The sequence below is a fragment of the Tiliqua scincoides genome, chromosome 6, assembly GCF_035046505.1.
Source record: "Tiliqua scincoides isolate rTilSci1 chromosome 6, rTilSci1.hap2, whole genome shotgun sequence".
NCBI classification, from domain to species: domain Eukaryota; kingdom Metazoa; phylum Chordata; class Lepidosauria; order Squamata; family Scincidae; genus Tiliqua; species Tiliqua scincoides.
The window spans coordinates 60,893,630-60,915,199 of record NC_089826.1 but is presented as its reverse complement, the minus strand read 5'-3'; the positions used below and the strand labels follow the sequence as shown (position 1 = coordinate 60,915,199).

Sequence of the window (21,570 nt, the reverse complement as noted above, 5' to 3'; positions counted from 1 at the left end):
AGAACATATATTACAATGATAAAGGTCGAGAATAACCAAGTATATATTAAGCCCAATGAAATTAGTGCTCAATTTAACAAATTTTATTCTAAATTATATAGTAGAGGATAAGAGCCACATTTTTTCCTTTCAAAACATTATAAAAATAAAGATTAAAAAAAAAGAGGAAATAAAGAAAAGAGGTAATTTGGTGTTTTGTGCCCGGGCACCTTTAAAATGTCTTACAGAACAATCCTTTGTGTGTTTACTCATTAAAAAAAAAAAACCCACTGTCCTCAGTGAGGCTTAATGCCAGGTAGCCATGCACAGAATGGAAGCCTGAAAGAGGTTATTATAGGAGAAGAGGAATAAGCCTCTCTCCCTAGCAGCCTGCTCCATAGATATTCATCTTCATTAATTATGTTGTTTTATTAGGAGTACCAGTGGTTTTTTCCATCCCTAATCAGTGGCATAGCTAAGTCATTTGACATCCAGGGCCCATAAATGTTTGTCACCCCATAATTAATTATTGATTCATTACGTCATTCAAATTTTTATACCACCCTTCCGCTAAGCAGCTCAGGGTGGTGTACATGGTTTCTCCCTTTATTTTGTCCTCACAACAACCCTGTGAGGTAAGTGAGACTGAGAGCTAGTAATAGTCATGACATGAAATGAGTAATAATAATGGCCAGAAAATAAATGCAGTGAATATTTCCCTACAAGCAATGGAAGAAATTCTGCATCAAATGGTATATAACATGATGGTATTATTCCTAAAAGCCATGATTTCCAGAATTTTGGTCACTAAGGTGTCACACACACACACACCCAATGTCTCATTGGTCTCTTTGTGAGTTAAGGCAGTGGTTCTCAAACTTTTAACACTGGGACCCGCTTTTTAGAATGACAATCTGTCTGGGATCCCAGGAAGTGATCCCATGTCATGGCTGGAAGTGACATCATCAAGCAAAATAAATTAAATAACTATAAATAATTAAATTAAAGAAAAACAATTAAATTAAAGAAAAACAAATAATTAAATAAGGGGAAACCAGCCTTATTTCTCTGTAGCCTGCCTGCAATAAACCTCGCGCACGCGCGCGCGCGCGCACACACACACAATCAGTGAGATTTTCAGCCCTCCCCAATGCCCAGTTCAATGTAAATTCTTATAGTTCAAGCATAGAACTATCAGGACCCACCTGGCTTTACAAGCCTAAAAAACAAATAAAATGGAGCTTACCAGCTGAAGCCTGTTTTATTCTTTGGGGGGTGCTGCCTTCTGGAGCATTTGTTGAGCTCCACTTTCATCAGATTGTGACCATGCAGCTAGCCTTGCATTCCCCTTTGCCTGACTTGACTAGGAGCCAAGGCACATTTTCTTACTAGCAAGTAAGCGTGACCATGCGGCTTACTTTCGCTTTCCATAGGGCTCAATGCATTTGTCTGCTTGGAGGGAGGGACCTCCTTCTTGGGTGGTTTGGGGGGCTGCTTTCATTGGATAGGAACCAAACAGGTTTCTTTGGATTCCCTTTCTGATGGACCAAGGTACGTTCGCCTACTCATGAGTAAACGCACGATATGGCTCATTTTCACTTTCCATAGGGCTCCATGCATTTTTTAGTTTCCAGTGTTTTGGTCATAACTTTTGATGGAAAGGAGATATTTCACTCTGGTTTTCTGTGTTGCATTCGGCTGGAAATTCCACATCCAACTATATATAGCATGATGGGGTTATTCGTGCCCTCCATGATGTTAGCAATGTTGGGTCATTTGTGGTGTCACCCCTCCCAAGGCTTTTACCTGGGGCAGCCCACCCTCCACCCCTCACTAGCTACGCCACTGGCCCTAATCATGTGCTTTTAACAGAAGCTGAACACATGAAATTTTAGTAGATGAATCCTATTGCTTTCCTTGGTCTCTATGGCAGAAAGAAGCTTCATTTGTCTATTTTCTATGCATTCAGTTGTTTTTTAAAGGCTGAAGTAGCACCATTTAAAAAAACTTACTATGGTGTTCCTATTTAAGAAATGAATATTGTCTAAATGGGTCTTTATGGTACAAAGAACTCTTGCTAAAATTTAAACCCAATAGGTCAGTGTTTCTCAACCAGTGGTACAGGCACCACCAGTGGTACTTGAGATGGTATTTGGTGGTTCTTGCAGGACCCCTAGACACTTGCCACCTGGCAGCAACACCAGAAACTTGAAGCAATGAACAGCAGTAGGAGGCTTGCCTTGATAGGCAGAACTACAAAGCATGCTTTTCCATTCTCTGAAAAGCCTATTCATCCACTCTGAGGGCCCAATCCTATCCAACTTTCCAGCACCGGTGCAACCACAATGCAGCCCCAAGGTAAGAGAACAAATGTTCCCATACCTTGAGGAGGCCTCTTTGACTGCCTCCCCACCAAAAGATGCAGTGCACACCCCAATGGCACAGCTGCACCAGCACTAGAAACTTGGATACGATTTGGCCCTGAGCATCTTACTTGTGTTTGTCTTGTCGTATCTGGACTCCCGACCCAGAAATAACTTGCAATGGTGTCATCGCCAGTTACTTCTGGTGGTGAATAGGTGGACTTTGTGAAGTGGTACTGCAACTTCAGTGGTATGGTATTCAACCCACTTTGAATAGGTGGACTGTGTGAAGTGGTACGGCAAAGGACAAACCTTGAGAAGTACTGCATTAGATCAATAAACCCATTGGCCTAAAATAATTGGTACAAAAGATTTTCTGTCATTTTGCCTAACAACTTGACCTCAATGGGCCTGGTGCCACAAATTCTTCAGTGCTTATGCAACATTGCGTAATCCATTTACTAGATGATTCATGATCTCATTCTCTGCAAATAAAAACTAAGCTTGCTGACCTACATGTATCAAAGTGGCAGTTTGCAGATTAATATTAATTCCATTGGCAGTACACCTAACAATAATAGGTCTCATAGGTGCCTTCTTTTAAAATTCCATGAGAAGCTGCATTTTGCTTGGTTATCCTATTTAGAAGTGTAAATAAAGCTGTTTCCACAGGTTTGTTTTTTTTAATGGTCAGAAAAGATATGCCTTCAGCCCTGACTTTCCTCACCATCTCATTAGAAACTTGATCAAGAACCCTATGCTAGTCAAGATACAGGCCTCCTGAGCAATCAAGAAGCCCCCGTCACACCTTTCTCAGGGTTCTGCACATTAAGAGATTGTAGTCTCCTTCAGGGATGAGCCATCAAGGACCACCAAGACACAAAAGAAATGTCTAGATCAGTGTTTCCCAAACTGTGGGTTGTGACCCACTAGTGGGTTGCAACCTGATTGGTAGGTTGTGAAGCTGACAAGCTGATAGATGAAAAGGAAAATCTATTGAGCCGTATGGAAAGTGAAATAGCCACACAGGTGTGTTTACTCATGAGTCGGCAAACATGCCCTAGTTCAGTGGTTCTCAAACTTTGAGGGAGCTTTACTCCCTCAGTAAGTTCTTGTGGGAGACGGGCTAGGGCAGTGACGCAATCCCCAGGACTTCTGCGATCCCCAGGTGCTTGTGACTTATGTTATGTAGGCAGGGCTGCAGCAGGCTGCTGGAGGTGTGGGGAGCCCTGCGCAGCCCTCCGCAGCGCTCCCCCGAGGCTTGGAATGTTCGGAAAACCAAACGGAATAACACCATCATGCTAAATATAATTTGATGCTATATATTTCATGCAGAATGCAGAATTTCATGCAGATTGCAGTGAAACAACCCACACTGAAATATCTGTAGTCTACCAAAGGTCATGGCCAAATAACTAGTAAAGCAAAACACAACTATCTTATGTAACAAAAAGTGGGTTTACTTGACTCAGTACTGACCAATGAGACTAATTGGTTCCGAGAGCCAATGAGGGGTTATTGTGACACAGCAGGGAACCAATCAGGTGTTAGTATGAGTCAGCTCTCATTCAATGCATCCGAGCTAATACTACAATTCTTATTCAGTTGTGTGAATACCAACAAAATGGTTTTTTGGTGGTTACTGATTTGTTGGGTGACCTGTACTGCTCTATATTAAAATAAACAAATAAAGTTAATGGAGGTTACACCAACCCTAGTGATTCCTCTGCATTTAGGTTTATGATATTGTAATTTATTCTGTATGGTCTGGTAAGGGAGGATGTCCGTCATGGGGGTGTCATGCAATGAGCTCTTGCGCTGGGTGATGCAAACCCTAGTGATCCCTCTGTTGTGAATACACAATTCCAGTGTTCCTTACTCAGTGTTTGGATGATGGTGTTTTGTGGTTTTATTACAGTGCAAAATGTGGTGCTTTGTGTTTTTATTTAGTTATCAACAAAAGCAAACACCTCTATTTGTGTTATTTGATATGAGCATAGTCATACATGCCTTGGTTACCTCAAGAACGGATGACTGCAACCAACATTATATGGGCCAGCCATCATGACCCCTGCCTAGAATAGATCTGGATAAGATCCTGAGGAGGCAGAATCAGCATTAGACCCAGTTCTGGTTCCCAATATTGGCCCCAGAGATGAAAGAAGAAAAAAAAACCCACAGCACAAGCCCTCAGATCAGCATCCCCAGGTCCCAAGGCCCCTGAACCCCCAAAGAAATGGCCCTCCCTATTCCAGAAACCTCATGCTCCCCAGTACCTGCACACCAAACCCAGTAATGGGCTAGACAGGACTAGACCGACAGGAGAAATGCAAGACTCCAGGCAAAAAGGCTGCCCTGTTGTGATGAAATAGTTAACAGCTGCATTTAATTGTGGAGCATTTTCCCTCCAATTCTGAGGGGCTTCATTTTCCCTCAAATTCTGAGGTGTTTTGGGTTTGGCTTCTCTGATGAGAAGAGTGAAGGCTGCTGGGGAGAGCCCATTCTCTGCTGAGAAGAGAGGATGCTGGGGAGAGCCACTCTCTGGGGAGCAGAGTGAAGGCTGCTGGGCGAGGTTCCCCACTGATGAGAGGGCCAGTCCCTTTTCCTTCCCCTTAAAGGAAGGGGAGAGGAGGGTCAGCAGTTACAGCTGCATGGAACTGCATGGAGGTGGCTGCGTTCCTGCAACAACTCTCAGCACGATTCTTGGCATACGGGGGCAGGTCACAGTGCTGCCTCCACAGCACAGCACCCAGGGCATTTGCACCCCTTGCCCCCCAGATGCACCACTGTAGTGGCTCTCCCCAGCATCCTTCCACTCTGGTTCCCAGAGAGTGGACTCTCTCCAGCAGCCTTATCTGTGCTGAGAGTGCAGCAGGTTGTTTGTGCAAAGTGCTCCCTTTGTGTTTAAGGTGGCCTTTCTCTATAGTTCCCAACATCACAATTCCCATGTGTGTGTACCAGGGGTGGACAGGTCCAGTGCGGCTTGACTTGAGTCGAGTCACAAGTCTCAACTCCCCTGCAACTTGAGTCACAAGTCTTTCCCTTAAAAAAGACAGCTCTGTGTGTGTGTGTGTGTGTGTGTGTGTGTGTGTGTGAGAGAGAGAGAGAGAGAGAGAGAGTTCTCTTTAACCATTTCCCTGATGTCTCCAGCCCATCTGTAAACAAGGCGGGAGGGATTGGGACGGATTGTGCGAGAGTGGGGACAGAAGCACAAGAGGAAGGAGGGTCACACACAGCAGCTTTGAAGGTTTCCAGTATAACCCAATCCTTTGCACTGAACTGAAGTACAGGTCCAGCCTTGTTATACATGGACTTTTTATACACGGCTTTGACTCAACACAAATGGCCACTGCAAATGAGAAGGAATGTGCTGATCCCTGGAGAAGGGGAAAATGCACCCCTTTAAAATCAGTTTAAAAAACTGAACAGTCCTTTAACAATAGCCTCATTAATGAGAGAGATTGGGCAGCTGGCTGACAATCCATCAATCCGTCTCTTTCCAGGCGACCCCTCCCTTCCCCTGAGCACATGAAAGAAAGGTGATCACTTTGCATTGGTGAAGGGAGGGACTGAGTGAAGCACCTTTGTAAGTGCTTGGAGAAGGACTGATTGATGGATTGTCTTCTTAATGACTTTTATCTTACATCACAGAGGTCATCAAGGCTGTTTTTTAAAATCACTGGAGCAAAGAAACTTTGTTTTTTAAATTGATTTGCTATAGTGCGTTTTTTGCCATCCACATGAGTGCTTAGAATGGAACCCACACGAATAATGAGGCTCAACCTGTAGTCCCATTTGCGCCAGTTGTTCAATGAGGCTTCCTCTTCTCAAGTAACAATGGAACCAAATGGAGCCATGTGTTTGAAAAACGTGATCTCTATGAACCTATCCCCCCCCCCAGCTTCCCCACCTCCCTGGTTTTCCCCCTCCCTGGGCTTCTCCATCCTTCCCACAAAGGCATGAGTAGTGTACTATAAGACCACTAGAGCTAATACATAGTGATTTGTGTGGACCATTTCAGGTTCCATCTATAGGCAAAAACAGGTACTTATTAACCTTTATAGATGATTATTCTAGATATTATATGATTTACTTACTTGAAGAGAAAAGTGAGACACATGAGGCAATTAAGAAATATGTGGCAGTTGTGACTAATAGATTTGGAAGGAAACCTCAGAGTTTGCAGACCGATCAAGGTGGTGAGTATTCCTCACACCTTACACAGAATTATTTAGAAGAGCAGGGAATTGTACATAAATATACAGTGGCTTATACACCTGAATTGAATGGAATTGCAGAACGCAAGAATAGATCTTTGTTAGATATGGTAAGATGTATGCTTATAGATGCAAAATTACTATATCAATTTTGGGGAGAAGCAGTAAATACAGCTACATATATACAGAATTGTCTGCCCACTAAAGGAGCAGCAGATGGTAAAACCCCATATGAGTTGTGGTATGGTAAACCACCAAGTATAGAACATCTCAGAGTGTTTGGGTGTAAGATTCTTTCTCATATTCCAAAGGAAAAGCGCTCTAAACTAGATCCTAAGACTGAAGAAGGTATTTTTGTTGGCTATTCTGAAAACTCTAAAAATGATCGTGTTATGGATTTGAATACAAGTTGCATGACAGTAAGACATGTATTACATTTTATTGAGGATGAGAAAGCAGATAAAAGTTAAACCTTTTTTGATGAACTGGCAGAACCAGATGAGAAGTTTATACTTGTTCCAGCTTATCAAAGTAATATATCTAGATCTTTGGATTTAACCCCAACAGTTAGTGTAGAATCAGAAGGGGAAGTTATACAGGAATTAGATCCAGAAACCAGTACATCAATAAAGGAAGAAGAATTGCCAGGATTAGATGATGTCTTGGAGGAAGATCAAGTCACCACATAACAACCTAGAAGATCACTTCGAGAAAATAAAGGTGTACCACCTGTCCGGTTAACTTATTCTACAAGATTGGTGTCAGAGTGTGACCCAGAATCATGGGAACAAGTTGAAAGAATGCCAATGGATGAAGCAAAGAAGTGGAAAGATGCAGCTCAAGAAGAGATGGGGGCGTTGCATAAGAATGGAACATGGACTGTAACTCACTTGCCTCCTGGCAAGACGGCAATAGGTTGCAAATGGGTTTTTAAGTCTAAACAGGGTGTAAAGGGGGAGGTGCAATGCTACAAGGCTATGTTAGTTGCTAAAGGCTACTCACAGAAATATGGTGAGCATTATGATCAAACTTTTGCACCTGTTGTGAAATATACAACTATACGGATGCTTTTGAGTGTCGCTCCATCTAGAGGATTGTGTGTCAGGCATTTGGATGTAAAAACTGCCTTTTTGCATGGAGAATAACAGAGAAAATATTTATGAAGCAACCACCTGGTTTTATAGATCAAAAGAGACCAGATTTAGTGGGTAAGCTCCATAAAGGGTTGTATGGATTGAAACAAGCTGCAAAAGCTTGGCATGAAAAACTTCACCAAATGCTGACACAACAGAATTTTAAGCAGGGACAGCCAGATCCATCATTGTATACAGCAATGGTAATGGATGTATCTTTTGGTCTATGTTGATGATTTATTATTGATTTATGAGGATGAAAGGGATTATAAATATATTGTATTTCAATTGAATAGGGAAATGGAAATTAAAGAATTGGGGGATGCAGCCTTTTATCTCGGCGTCCAGATTGAGAAGGATGAGGAGGGAAGTTACTTTCTTAGTCAAAAACCAAAAATTCTAGATTTAATAGAATCTTTGGGACTTGAAGATGCTTATTCAGTTGTTACACCTATGGAAAGTGATTTCTTTAAGCAAGGAAAGGCTGAACCTCTGCCCAGTAATGATAAGTATATTATTATTTTATTAATTTATACCCCGTCTTTTTGCCCAACGGGCACACAAGGCGGCTTACAACACTTTAAAAAATATAACATTAAAAACAATCATTAACAACAATTTACAATAATTAAAAAATCTAAAAACAAACAAACCCCGTGGATTTTCATATAAAAGCAAGAACGCCAGCCAGCCTGTCAACAATTAAAAGCTTTTTGAAATAAAAAGGTCTTCAGTCCACGCCGAAACGTTAGCAACGAGGGAGCAGTTCTCAGTTCTAAGGGGAGGGTATTCCACAGTTCGGGGGGCACCACCGAGAAGGCCCTCTTCCTGGCCACCGCCCCTCTCACATCTCTTAGTGGCGGCACAGTCAAAAGGGCCCCCTCAGATGATCTAAGAGCACGGGCAGGATTGTAGGGAAGGAGCCGGTCCCTCAAATACCCCGGACCAGAGCCGTAAAGGGCTTTAAAAGTCAAAACCAGCACCTTGAATTGGGCCTGGAACAGAACCGGCAGCCAGTGTAACCGCCGGAGCAACGGCTCGACAGAGTCAAACCGACGTGCCCCAGCAACCACACGAGCAGCCACGTTCTGTACTAGTTGTAATTTCCGGACCGTCTTCAAAGGCAGCCCCACGTAGAGCGCATTGCAATAATCTAATCTAGATGTCACTAGGGCATGGGTATAGAGAAGCTGTGGGGAAATTACTTTATCAACTACAACTAGACCAGACATTGCTAATGCAGTGCGAATTTGGAACAGAAGAATGCACTCTCCCACACAGTTAGATTGGATTGGCATTCAAAGGGTTGTGAAATATTTGAAAGGAACATTGGATTTTAAGTTAAAGCTTCCAGCTAGAGGTAGCCCAAAGTTGGTAGTATATACAGACTCTGATTGGGCAGAAGATCTTTCAGATTGCAAGTCAGCTAGTGGACACTAGTTTATGTATGGTGATGGAGCAGTGAGTTGGGAAAGTAAAAAACAAACTATCGTTGCCTTATCTACTACAGAAGCTGAATTGGTTTCGGCATCTGAGGCGTGTAGGGAAGCAACATGGCTTTGTAAATTACTGAATGATATGGGAATGCAAGAAATAAATCCAGTGCAAGTTAGAGAGGATAATCAAGGCTGTATAAAACTGATGCAATCAGAAGGATATAATGTGAGATCAAAGCATATAGATGAAAGTATTATCATGTACGTGATTTGGTTATGTAGGGTGTTATTAAGATCAATTATTGTCCTACACAAATAATGATAGCTGATTTATTGGCAAAACCATTACCAAGAGATAGGTTTCAGAAATTACGAACAGAAATGAATCTTTTAGATTCACTTACTCAGAGTTGAAAAGGGGTGTTGGAGAATAACAGCACTGAGTAGTAGTCATCAGTTGAGTATCTAGTTCTTTAAAAATGAAACTGTATGTGGTCCCTTTAATGGTCTTTCTAAAGGGTGTGTCCCTTTGCTGATTCCTCCTTATCTATATTTAGCTTCTTGTCTGCTGACCTCAGTAGTACAAGAGACTGTATTTTAATCTCTGCTTTTAACCATTGTTTTATCATACTTACATGCATCCAGGGGCAGCTATTTAGGGCTCCCAGTCTTCTAGTTTTAAAAATCTTGATGTGAGAAAAATGTTTGTGTAAGTCTGCATCAGATTGTGAGTAAACTGCCCTTGGTCTTAAATTTTTGGGTCTGAGTTTTTGTGCCTTGGTTTGCAAGCAGCCTAGGTAGAAGAGAAATAATTTTTCTTTGCCTGAAACCAACAAGAACCCCCTTGGGCTTCTCCTTCTGCCTTGCCTCATCCAAAGAAACAAATCAGACCACCCATCCTTTTTCCTGACTGGAACTTCCCTGCTGCTCACCTCGTCTGTATGATGGCCCCACAAGGTCTTTCACATTGTGAAAAAGTAAGCAAGTACACCCAGGCACAGACAGACTCAAGTCTGCACATGTGGGGGCTGAGTGCCAAGTCAGTGGCCTCAGACTTGAGTCAATACCTGAGGCATCAACGCATTTTTGTGACTCAGATTTTTGGCACCTGATTTTTGTGACTCAGATTTGAGGCACCTGACTCGAGTTCTCATCCCTGGTGTGCTATGTGCACAGGAAGAGGTCAGAGAATTATAACTTGCCCTCATTATCTGAGTTCTGGCTTCCTGCTAGGAGATTTAGTATTGTGTTGGTGTGCTGAGATGGTCTATAAAGTATTGTCTACTCTGCCAGAAGAAAATGGGCAGAGCAAAAGTGGCAGTAGAAGGTGAGATTTTCTGATGTTTCGACCTTCCAGTTGTTTTCTATGGCTTTTAAAATTCCTACCCTGGTGGTGACAACTACATAGTGTTTTGTTGACATTTGGGGAAACTGTCACATGGAGGATGTTTCAAGGACATACACCAACTCTTCCTGGTGCCCCCTACATCTCCACCTGTTTGAGGGGTTTGCACTGGGGTAATTGCAACAGCTTTGGAGATATGTTGCCCAGGTGATGAGCTGGCATTCATAGCACATTCATTGGAGAAAAGGAGGCTATGATGGTGCAACTGTCATTGCACGAGCATATACCATATCCTATGTTGCCTAGATTGGCATTTATGAAGTACAGATTTGCACCCCAAAACTAGTTTTCTGAGTTATAGTATTGGAATAGTAGTATATACAGCAACAGACCCAGGTTCCCAGTGAATGTTTTATTTCTAATTTAGGTTCTTGTGTTTAGGTAAAGCACCTGGAAGCTGATGACTAAGGGCGCAATCCTACCCTGCACTTACTTAATCCAGGTAAGCCAGGAGGCTTGCGCTGTATCCAGCACAGGACAGGGGCCAAGAGCAGCTCAGCCAGAGGCAAGGGGAAACATTTCCTCTTACCCCTGGGAAAGGCGCCCTTTCCCCTATGGGTCTCCTCGAACTTGAAGCTGTTCCATTCTCCCCAGGTTGGGATCTGGCATAACTTCTGGATCCCAGCCCCGCCTCCTATTCCCTGCCCACATGCTCCCAGGACCACAACCAACCGCCCTCCCCCCACCCAGGAACGCTACCCTCCTGCCTCCTCCCCAGCTACCTTTGCTCCTTGCGTTGGCCCAGCCGGGCCAATGCAACCCACGCAGAGGAAGCTGGCGCAGAGGCTTGCATCAGTTTCCGCAGGCCTGCGCTTCTTTGAGCACCAGCTCGCCTTCCTCCTGAACAAGCGCAAGTGTGCCTTACAGCGCGTTTGTGACCCTCCTGGGCTGGCACAAGGGACTTGAGTCGGCCCATGGGCGCCTTTGGATTTGGCCCTAAGGGACATTCAAGAAACTTGCACAGACTTTTGTGTTCCAAATTTGTAATACCAACAAACTGAAGCACAAGGAGGATATTGAAGATAATTACCCAGATACCTGTTTATGCCATTCCATTATGCCATCTCCAATTCAAATCCCTAATTACAGTAATTGGAGAGGTGTGTTCAGCTACTGTAACATTGTTAGGATGTTTGGCTTGAACTTCATTTGGCATAATCCTAAATATTGTTCTTACAGCCCAATCCTTACTTGCGCTGGAATGGGGAGGCCGGCAGGACTGTCCCTTATCCAATGCAAGGTTGAGACCAAAAGTGGCTCAGCCCAGGGCAAGAGAGATTGCTTTCCCTTACTTTGCGTAAAGCTGCAGCAGCCCCAATGAGGCTACTTGGATCTGTGCCACTTCAAGAGGTGGCACAGATTTGCACAGCCTGGAGCTGGCCCAGGCTGCCTAGGAACAGGGTTAGAATCAGGGAACCTGGGAACAAATGCCTAGGAAAAGGTGCCAGATTCTGGCCCCTCCCCCCCCACACCTGCTGCCCACTCATGGACCTGCCCTCTGCCCATCTCCCCAGATCCCCACACCAGCCTGGAAAGGCCGGTGTAAACTTACCAGTCCCAGGGCTTGTTCCGGTGCTGGAAGGCCGGTGTGTGTCTTCGCACCAGCTTCTCTGACTCACATGTTGTCGCAGACATGTCTTACAGCATGTCTGCAACAATACTGGGCTTGTTGGGAAATATAGATTTTTTTTGGGGGGGGGGGGAAATACAGATTTTTATTTTAAAAGTTTCTTGTGCTGGCCCATCGTCAAGTCAGGATTGTGCCTTTAATCTTTCTATCAGCTTAGTAGAGCTCCCTAGATTTTCATTATATAGAAAGGCATGAAAAGGAACAGGTAACATACATTTCCATTGTGTGACATGTCATGTGCTCATGATGTATATAAATTTAAAATAAATACAAGAACCAAAGAGATGGTGTGGTTCTCTCATTGCAGGTGTATATCCCCCCCTCTGCCCCACCCCAAGCGTGTTGCATTATTGATTCTAGCTGATATTTCGCTCCTGAGGGGGCACAGTATGATTGTTGTGCAAGTAACAAGCTATTGATGTTGCAACCAAGTTGCCTCCTGAATCTAGAACTGGAGCTGCCTTTTCATCATTTCTAATTTCTCCTTCTTGGAGTGTGGGGGAACATGGTTAAGAAAGTAGCATAGATGAGCTCTATATTTTTCCAGAGGTATTTTCACCAAGCTATTCAGGTGAATTCCCTGGCACACGTTCTTCATCCCTTAGCCCCCAGCAAGGTGGCTTAATAGTTCAAACAATGGTTTGTTCTGCTCATACAGTCTTTGCAGAATAGACTACTGCCTGCAGTGGTGCTGGAAGAAAACTGACTGGCACCTACAGGCAGTGCTGTTTCAGTATGTCTAACAACCTGTGGTCGGGAAACCAGCTAGCCCTGTACTTTCATTTCCTCATCATTGCTGGCTGGCTTCCAAGCACCAGGAGCATTAAATGTACTTTACCGGAAACTCTCTACTGAAGAACCATTAAAAAATGGAATGCCGTATTATAGACTCCTTCAGTGCTAATGAATAATTGTCCCTTATAATCCTTTCAGATCAAAAGATAATGGAGCCATTTAAGGAGCTATCATTATGTTCTGCAGTTTTATACATTTCATTTTGTTCTCATCTAGAACAGCTGGGGAGAGGTAGTTGAACAAAGCCGGGCTGGGCTTTTGATGTCAAGGAAAACATGCGTGTTATGCTGGCCACTGCCTCCCCTTCATTCAGAGGGGGAAGTTCCACATCTTGAGGGGTGTGACACCTACAGAAGGACCCAGATACTGCAGTCATGGTCTGACTTAGGTATATTGTAAAGTTAAGCATCCAGCATCAAAATGTTCTCAATGGAGGCCTGCTTGTCCTCCATTGCAGCATCCTCGTTTCTTAGGCCCAGCATTTTCTTTCCTCCGTTCTGTCACAGGTAACCTAGGTAGACAGTTGTTGTTTTGTTGATGATGATGATGATAATAGTAAGACTAAGAAGATTTACATATCTTCAACTAATCTCATAACTAATCTCTCTCTCTCTCTCTCTCTCTCTCTCTCTCTCTCTCTCTCTCTCTCTCTCCTTCCCTGCACACCTCTAAAACCCTATCTCCTTCCTCCAGGTTCCTTTGAAAAACCCCTCTAAACTCCCAGCATCCCTTTTCTCACCATGTTTTCCCCCTCTTTGCTCTTCCCCTGGAGCTCCCTTTTGCACAAATGGTAGCTACAGAATCCCCCGTCTTGAATAAGATGTGAGTGGGTTATTCCAGTTAGGCCCAGATTGAAACAGCCCTCTTAAAAAAAATTTTGAGTACTAAGTAAATTATTTTTGTACCTTCATCCTTGCATCAAATTCCTCCCCCCTCCATCAAATTATATAGCTATGCCAATGGCCACAGGGCCCCTACACACAACTGTTTCCCCCCATGTGTACCTTACATGCCTTTTTAAAAAAAACCTTATGCTGGTAACATAAGGCACAGGTAACCTAGCAGGCTTCTGTTCTGGCTCCGAAGGGTCTAACTGGAGGGTGGGTCCATATGGAAGTTGGTCCCTGTGTCTTTCTCCCTGTGACTTGGTTTGGTCTTCTCCTGTTGGAGGGTGGAGCAATCCCAATTAGCCCTGATTTAGGAATGCAGACCATAATCAAGGGTCCTCTTCCCTTGCTCTTGCCCAAAAGGGACAGTCTATTGAGACCCCAGGGGGTCAGTTCCCACTCACAGGTTTCCTGCTCACTCACTTGGGATTTCTCTGTTTCCTTCTGTTCCTTTTCCATAGCTTGGGTCTTGTCTCTCTCTCTTCTTTCTCCTTTGCTTCGTCCCTGGCTCTTCTTCTCATTCCTCCCCCTCCCCCCTTCCTTGGGCCTCTTTCCTCACCCCCTTCCACTCCCTGTCCTCCTCTCAGACCCTCTCTCTCCTTCCATCTCCTTTCTCTCTGCCTATTCTTCCTCCATCAGGACTCCTTTGGAAGGCTGATAGCAGTCGCTTAGTCCTGTCGTCCCACCTGTCCAACAGTGCTCAGCAATGACACCATGACGTCATCGCTGGGGCCGTCAAGTTGAACCAATTGCAGTGGCTGTACCACAAACTTCTAGCCATAGCCTGATGGTTTGCTCCACAGGTTTGCTCCACAGTGTCCAATAGTTTTACTATTGTGATTGTAAAGAGATTTAATTCAAACATTGGCAACCAAAACAAAAATCAATTTGTTCTAATACTTTTAAATATATACCTAAGTTTTAAGTCATACTCTCCAACTTGAATAAGTTACCCAAAATCAGAGTATGGGTAAGGACAAAATATCTGAGTATCTCTTTCCCACTCATCCTTCTCTTAATCTAAGAGTTTGGAGCCTTCCATATGAGTTTTTGAACATACAGCCAAAAACCCACGTGATTCTTGATATCCATGTGCTTGGTAGGTGAGATGGCATCCTAGGCTGTCCTCCTGGACAGGCCCTTCTTCACCATAGCCCCTCCTCTTTTTGTTTTCAGCCTTATAGAGCAGTCATTTCTTGCCTTTGCTTATGGCTTATGATAAGTAGGAAAAACAACAGCAAACATGGCTTTATTTCTTCATCTTTTCTTCCATCCATTTAGGATCAAATGGGGAGAGAGAAGGAGGAGGAAGTACCTCAATCTTCCTACAGAAGGCAGGGAAATGCTGCCTGTTTATATTTCCTTACACATGCCTACTCAGAAATTAGTGGGGCTTACTCCCAGGAAAATGTGTACAGGATTGCAGCCAGTCATGGAGAAAGTGGCTTGCAATTTGTCTTGCAAACTACCACTTCTCCACTTACATCCATCTATCTTATCCTATCAATCTTAGAAGCAAGTTCCATTTTGTTCAGTGGGGCTTATTTTTGGGAAAGTGGGCATATTGTGGGAGTTCAAGAGAGAAAGCAAGGAGGGACACAACCTTTCCTGCTTCTGTTTGGCTTCCCCTTCCTTCCAAGAGAACCACCCTGATCTCTTCGACATTCCATGAACTTGGCTGTGTGCACGTTTTGCTTCCTTTGCTCTCAGGTAGCCAGCTTGAGGTCAAGTCAGTCTTCCATCCTTCTGAGGTTGGTAAAATTAGTACCCAGCTTGCTGGGGGAAACGTAATATTACTAGGGAAGGCAATGGCAAACCACCCCCTTTATAGTCTGCCATGAAAGCGGCGATACCCCAAGGGTAATGACTTGGTGCTTGCACAGAGGACCTTTCTATCTTTCTATCCCCTCTATCCAGCCCCTGCATAATTTTGTATGTCTCAATCAGGTCCCCGTTTCTCCTGCTCAAGTTTTTAACCAGATTCAAAGAGCAAGAGAGGAGTACAGAGACTTTTTTCTTCCCTGGTAGGAAAGAGGCTTTCTGGCACCATCCTATGAATGCTTACGCATAAGTCTCAGAAAACAAGTAGCATGTGAGTCCTGCTGCCAGTGTCAAGAGCAGGATGTTTACTGTTCTTAGAAGGGCAAACACTCACAGGGGAACTTCCATCCCTTTTCATATTCGCGGGCTGCTGAAATACATAAGGACACAGGAAATCAGCCAAAAGGTGTTTTGGCAATGCAGGAGGGACTAGCATGGCTTTTGCTCCTAAGAAACCCCTGGATTGCAGTGAAGTAGTAGTTGCAAATCCTAAGAGTTGAAACCCATTGTGACTCAAAGTTGTGTTTACCCATGGAATAGCATGCTCATTTGGCCTCAGGCTAGCGTCCTGCATCCCACAGTGGCTAAACAAATGCCTTGGGGAAGACCAAAAAAGACCAAACAGAACATGAAAGCAAACATTTTCAGAACATGAAAGTAAACAGTTCACTCTCATTGGTTGCTTCCCACCCATATGTTGATGATTATACTTCCTCTGAATCTGTTGGGAGCATACAGGCTTTGTGACTAGTAGCCATTGAAAGATTTTTTTCTCCATGACTTTGAGCCCAATCCTATCCTATCCTTTGAGTCCACAATAGCAGGCAGCCACACCAAAACTAGCTGTGCTGTATGCTGTGGTGGAGAAGGATGTAGATCAGGAGGCTTGGGAAGGGAAAGGGAAAATATTTTCACTTATAGAGGGTCTCCTTGGACCCACGACAGCTCTTTAGCTGGTGTGAATCCAAACAGACTGAGGCTGCAATCCTAACCACACTTTCCAGAGAGTAAGCCCCACTGAACAAAATAGGACTTGCTTCTGAGTAGACCTGGTTAGGATTGTACCCTAAGGGGGTGTGTTGGCTGCTCCTAGAGAGGAAAGCATATTACCTACTGCACAGTTATGCATTTAACATCACATTTAGTTTTATCCTGGGTGGGCTTGCATGTGTGAAACTGGCCCATTCTTTAAGAAACAGTTCATCTTTCCATGTGTATATACTATACACGTTACAGCTCATGGCCAGGACTTTGAATGAGCATTTAAAACTGCAGGCATATAAAAAGGATTCTGTACAAATTTCTGCAGAAGCACTGGCTTATGAAGCAAATATTTTAATATTTTAATTTGTGGAGTACTAAGCAAAATAATTGATTTTATATTTGCATATGACGTTAAAATATGTTCAGGAAGGAAAAACCTGATAAGTAGGATATTATTCATAGGGCAGCAAATAGGCTTCTTGAGGGTCTATGGAATAGTTCTGCTTACACAGATCAGTTTTCTCTTTCTGAGAACAAATCTATTAAGCTGTTTTGTTTATTACTTGATGTATTACTAGTCACCCTTCAAGGGGTGAAACGCCTAATTAAGGACAAAGAGAAGCTAGGGAGACAAAACAATTTTAAAGCGTAACAACTGACAATAGAAAAAGACATAATCAGAAATACAAAAGTCAATATTTAAAGACAATTTACATAATCAAAGTGCAGACTGGTCAAAATGTTTGTAATAATGGGTGACTCAGTATTGTGAAAATGATTTACAATGCACTTTTACAACCACATTTCCTCTTAGATATTGGGTTACAAAGTAGGTGATCCTTGCAGAACAGCACCAACATGTGAAGAGAGCTGCCATTCTTCCATACTTGCTTTCCAAACTTAATTCAGACTGCTGCACAGACAGAGGTTGCCATCGTTTTCAATCTGCATCTTTTTTCCCCTTGCAGGTCATGCACGTATGCACTAGTGCTGTATGTGCATCAATTAAAACACTGTGTAAAATGTTTTTGTTATGCTGTGATTTAATCCATGGACATGCATGCATAGGTAAGTCACTGTGCAAAAAAAAGAAAGAAATCCTGATGTCATCCTGCAATTGCATCAACATTCCTTTTATGCACAGTGTTTTAATCAAGGTGCATATATGCTGCTTGTTTGCATAGGTAATTTTAAAAGAGAGACAGAGAGAGAAAAGATGTGTACAAAAACTTGTAGCAGACTGTGCATACCTCAACTCCAACATTAATGTTGAGAAGTTCTCCAAGTTAAAACAGAAGACAGGTACAACATAATGTGGGGCATTCCCAACCCACAAAACCACAACAAAATGGAATGGAGGATGTGTGCTATTCCAGGAGTGTAAAATAAAAAAAAAACATATGCAGGTTGTTACTACACAGTGAGCCAACTTGTTCTTCTTTTAATGCACCTCACTCTTTTAATGTTTTTTCAGCGCCCTGCTAAAAACCAGCTTTTAAGGTGCATGGTGAAGAATATGCAATACTGCTGTTTGGTGAATGGAGAGTTAATATTTAGAGGAGAGCCATCAGCCTCCTCCTGTAGCTTGGGAAGGAGAAGCTACTGCCACCAACTGCACCAGCTCCAATGCAGAACAATCTCTGAACCACTCCACTGGAAAGAACAGTGGAATTGTAAGGCTGGAAGGAGCACAGAAGCTGTGCAATTCCTGAGTTTGTCTGATCAGGGTCAGGGAAGCTTCGTTACCCAGCTGGGCTAAAGCTTAACTAGAGACATTTCACATACATTCTCCCTTCCTTTCAAGGTTTAGGTGTTTTCTTTAGCTATACTTTATGGGCTAATTCAGAGACTACACAGTCTGCTTGAAGTATTCAAGATCAGTCTGTGGGGCTTTTGCACCATTCTGAGTTCACAGCCTAAATATGATTAATGTTTAGATAAGACGCTTCCAAATTCCAGCCCATGGGATAGATCTGCCTCCCTTAACATTCCGCCCTACAGCCACCTTTCTTTGCACCGTCGGTGCAGGGCCTCATGGCAGGGAGCTGCTTCTCTAGGAAACTGGGGCACAGAGCCTTCTGGGGCAAAATTCAGCAGAAGTGGCTCCCTGGCTCAAGGCTCTGCAGTGATCCAGCACAAAGGAAAGTGGCTGTAGAGCAAAATGGTAAGGCTTCACCACCACTGCACCTGGAACAATTATTCCTGTGGAACTTGGGCCACGGTTTGGAGTCTGCTGGTTTAGATAAAAAATGCAGAAATATTTTCCATTTTGGAACAGTTTGCTTCAACAAATATCACAAAATTCAAAGCTCATAAAAATTTGGCTCTGGTTGTTCCTTGCATCTAGATCACAAAGAAAGCAGAAGAGGTGTGCACTCTTCCATGGACTTAGTGTATGCCTTTGGGAAGTAAATGGCACTAACATTTACTCTGCATTCCAAAGAGGGTGCTGTCTTCATTTTCTTATTAATGAATATTTCCAACTAGTCTTTAGTGAAATGCCTTTCTCAGAAGGCCACAGGCAAAGATGTAGAACACTACGTCAGAAAACTCCAATACTGTTTCTTCATCATCCATCCTGATGGTTAGCTGTCCATCAAGTACAAATCAGTTTGTTGCCTTCTGCTAAATGTTATGAAACAACTTGAAATCTCCTCCTAGAGACAGGTGGATTTCTCTGGACTGATTTGGCATGGAATTGTGAACCTGCAAGCAAACACACAATTAGGCAACATTTAAGATCCAGGGTTGAATGTACATTTGAAACAACAGGAACTGAGTTTAAATTCTTTCAGTGAGTGACCTTTCCTTTCACCCTCAAATTCCACCTGGGAGCTAACAGTGACTTACGTCATATGTTGAGAGAAGAATATTCAGCAAACTGAAGCCAATAGTGTATGTTGTATGGTAAAAAGAGGTCATTCACACTGGCTAGAAGTTTAAATTGATATGTGAAATTGTTTGTTGTACGTTTATCATTCAACTTACTTCTACCTTCAAAGTCTCTCAGCTTAAACTCCCTAAGTGCCTGTCCATGCAGATCTAGACTTTTATGTAACTTATTGAAACCAACAATCTGGCCTTTTTTTTTTCTTCTCAGAATTTGCACTGTTAGCCAAAATTCTAAGTTGTGACGTAAATATGCCCTTTATGTCATACCATAACATCACAGAAGTTCAGTAAACAGCTTATGGGAGCTCACATGCAAATAACAAACACATTTTTTTAAACTATGGTTTATATGTGTCAAAATCTAAAATAATACATAGCATTTGTATAGCATTTTACAAGTGAGCAAAGTGCTTCATGTTTGTTATTTTGATGTCGACTTACAACTTGATAAGGTAAACAGGTATTATGAACCCCGTACTGCAGCTGGGGAGCTGAGGCTGAAATTGAGTGCCTTGCCTAAGCTAAATGGCAGAGACCAAATCAGGGATGTCCCAAGTCATACCTCAGGCTCTCAGGGGTCCAATTCTATCCAACTTTCCAGCCCCCAATGCAGCTGTGCCAATGGAATGTGTAACGTATCCTGTGGTGGTGGGGCAGTCACGAAGGCACCCTACAAGGTAAAGGAATGTTTGTTCCCTTACCTTGGGGTTGCATCAGTGCTGGAAAGCTGGATAGGATTGGGCCTTCAGCCACTATGCTATGCTGGCCGTTGAAATACAAAAAACAGCAGAAAGGAATTTACATCTCTATATTTGCCCAAATTTCATCAGTCATAAGGGAGCCGTAAAAATGGCAATATAAACATTTAGTCCTTTATTCAAACATATCAGATCTCTTAAAGACTAGTTACAAATTGTTGGCATACACAACCAGCAGTAAGTAAAATATGCTATTTTACCAAAAATAATTTTGAAAACTATATACAGACCATTTTGAAAACTATATACAGAGAGTAGATAATGCCTGTTTCCTTCATTGTTTTTTCTGGAATATCAAATACAAAAACATTGTCCAAGGCAGGAAAATATTGCGAGATTTTTATTTATCTTATTGCAAGCACTGGTTATCTCTCACTGGGCAGGCAGACAAATAACATTATCAGAAGGATCTCCTAGTTTATTTTTTTAATCGGGGAAAAAACGCTTTTGGAGGTACAATTTGCCAACAATGGAATCACTTTGTAGCACATAGTTGGACTGTGAGGTATTATAATTGGATATATATTGTCATGCTGTGCAGATGCATGACTGAGCTTGTAAGGGCTTAAAATAGCAACACCAGCCTGTTTGAAGAAATGGGAACAGAAAAAGGTGGTGTACTGGTGTTCTCTACTGATAGGAAGCCCTCTGTTGGTTCGGATACTGCAGGAACATTTCTACAGCAGTGCAAACACCAGTGATAGTGGACAGTGACTTTGCCATAACCTTTACATATGGCAAATTTATGAACAATCTTTTATATAATAAAAATATAAACATTATTTATTCCATTTAATAACACAAACACATGGGCAAATGCATCATACACATTTAAAATTCTCTCTTTTTTATGGAATAAAATACAGATCTTACCTGTCAATACCACTTGACCTGTCCACATATGATTAGCAAAATCCATAGAAGTCAATGATCTTTTATGAGGGGTATCTGACTGAAAGACACAGATTTTTATCTATATCATATAGATTTTTCACAAGTCAAAGTCAGACAATAACTAGAACATGAACCAGGAATTATAGAGAGGTAACTATTCCATAAGGAACACTGGCAGGTGGCCAAGACCACTTCCTGTTCCAAGAGCAGCATCGGATATACTCATTTTCCCAGTTCTTAGCCAATAAGCCACAGGAAGGCCAAAATAACGTCAAACATCTTGGAAACAACCGGAACTTGGAACAATGCAACTACTGGAACAATGCAACCAGGTCAAGAAGAAGGCCTCTAAATCAGAGCAAAAAAGGTAACAATA

General features: G+C 42.7%; 1 protein-coding gene across 1 annotated transcript in view; it reads right to left on the bottom strand.

Moving 5' to 3' along the window:
• Nucleotides 1-19,282: 19,282 nt before the first annotated feature.
• FAM149A (family with sequence similarity 149 member A) overlaps nt 19,283-21,570 on the bottom strand; it is a 51,790-nt gene continuing 49,502 nt past the window's right edge. The window contains exons 14-15 of the mRNA XM_066632613.1: nt 21,174-21,252; nt 19,283-19,356 (exon numbers count right to left, since the gene is read on the bottom strand). Coding sequence (XP_066488710.1) covers nt 19,283-19,356; nt 21,174-21,252 — 153 coding nt within the window. The remainder of the gene's footprint in view (nt 19,357-21,173; nt 21,253-21,570) is intronic.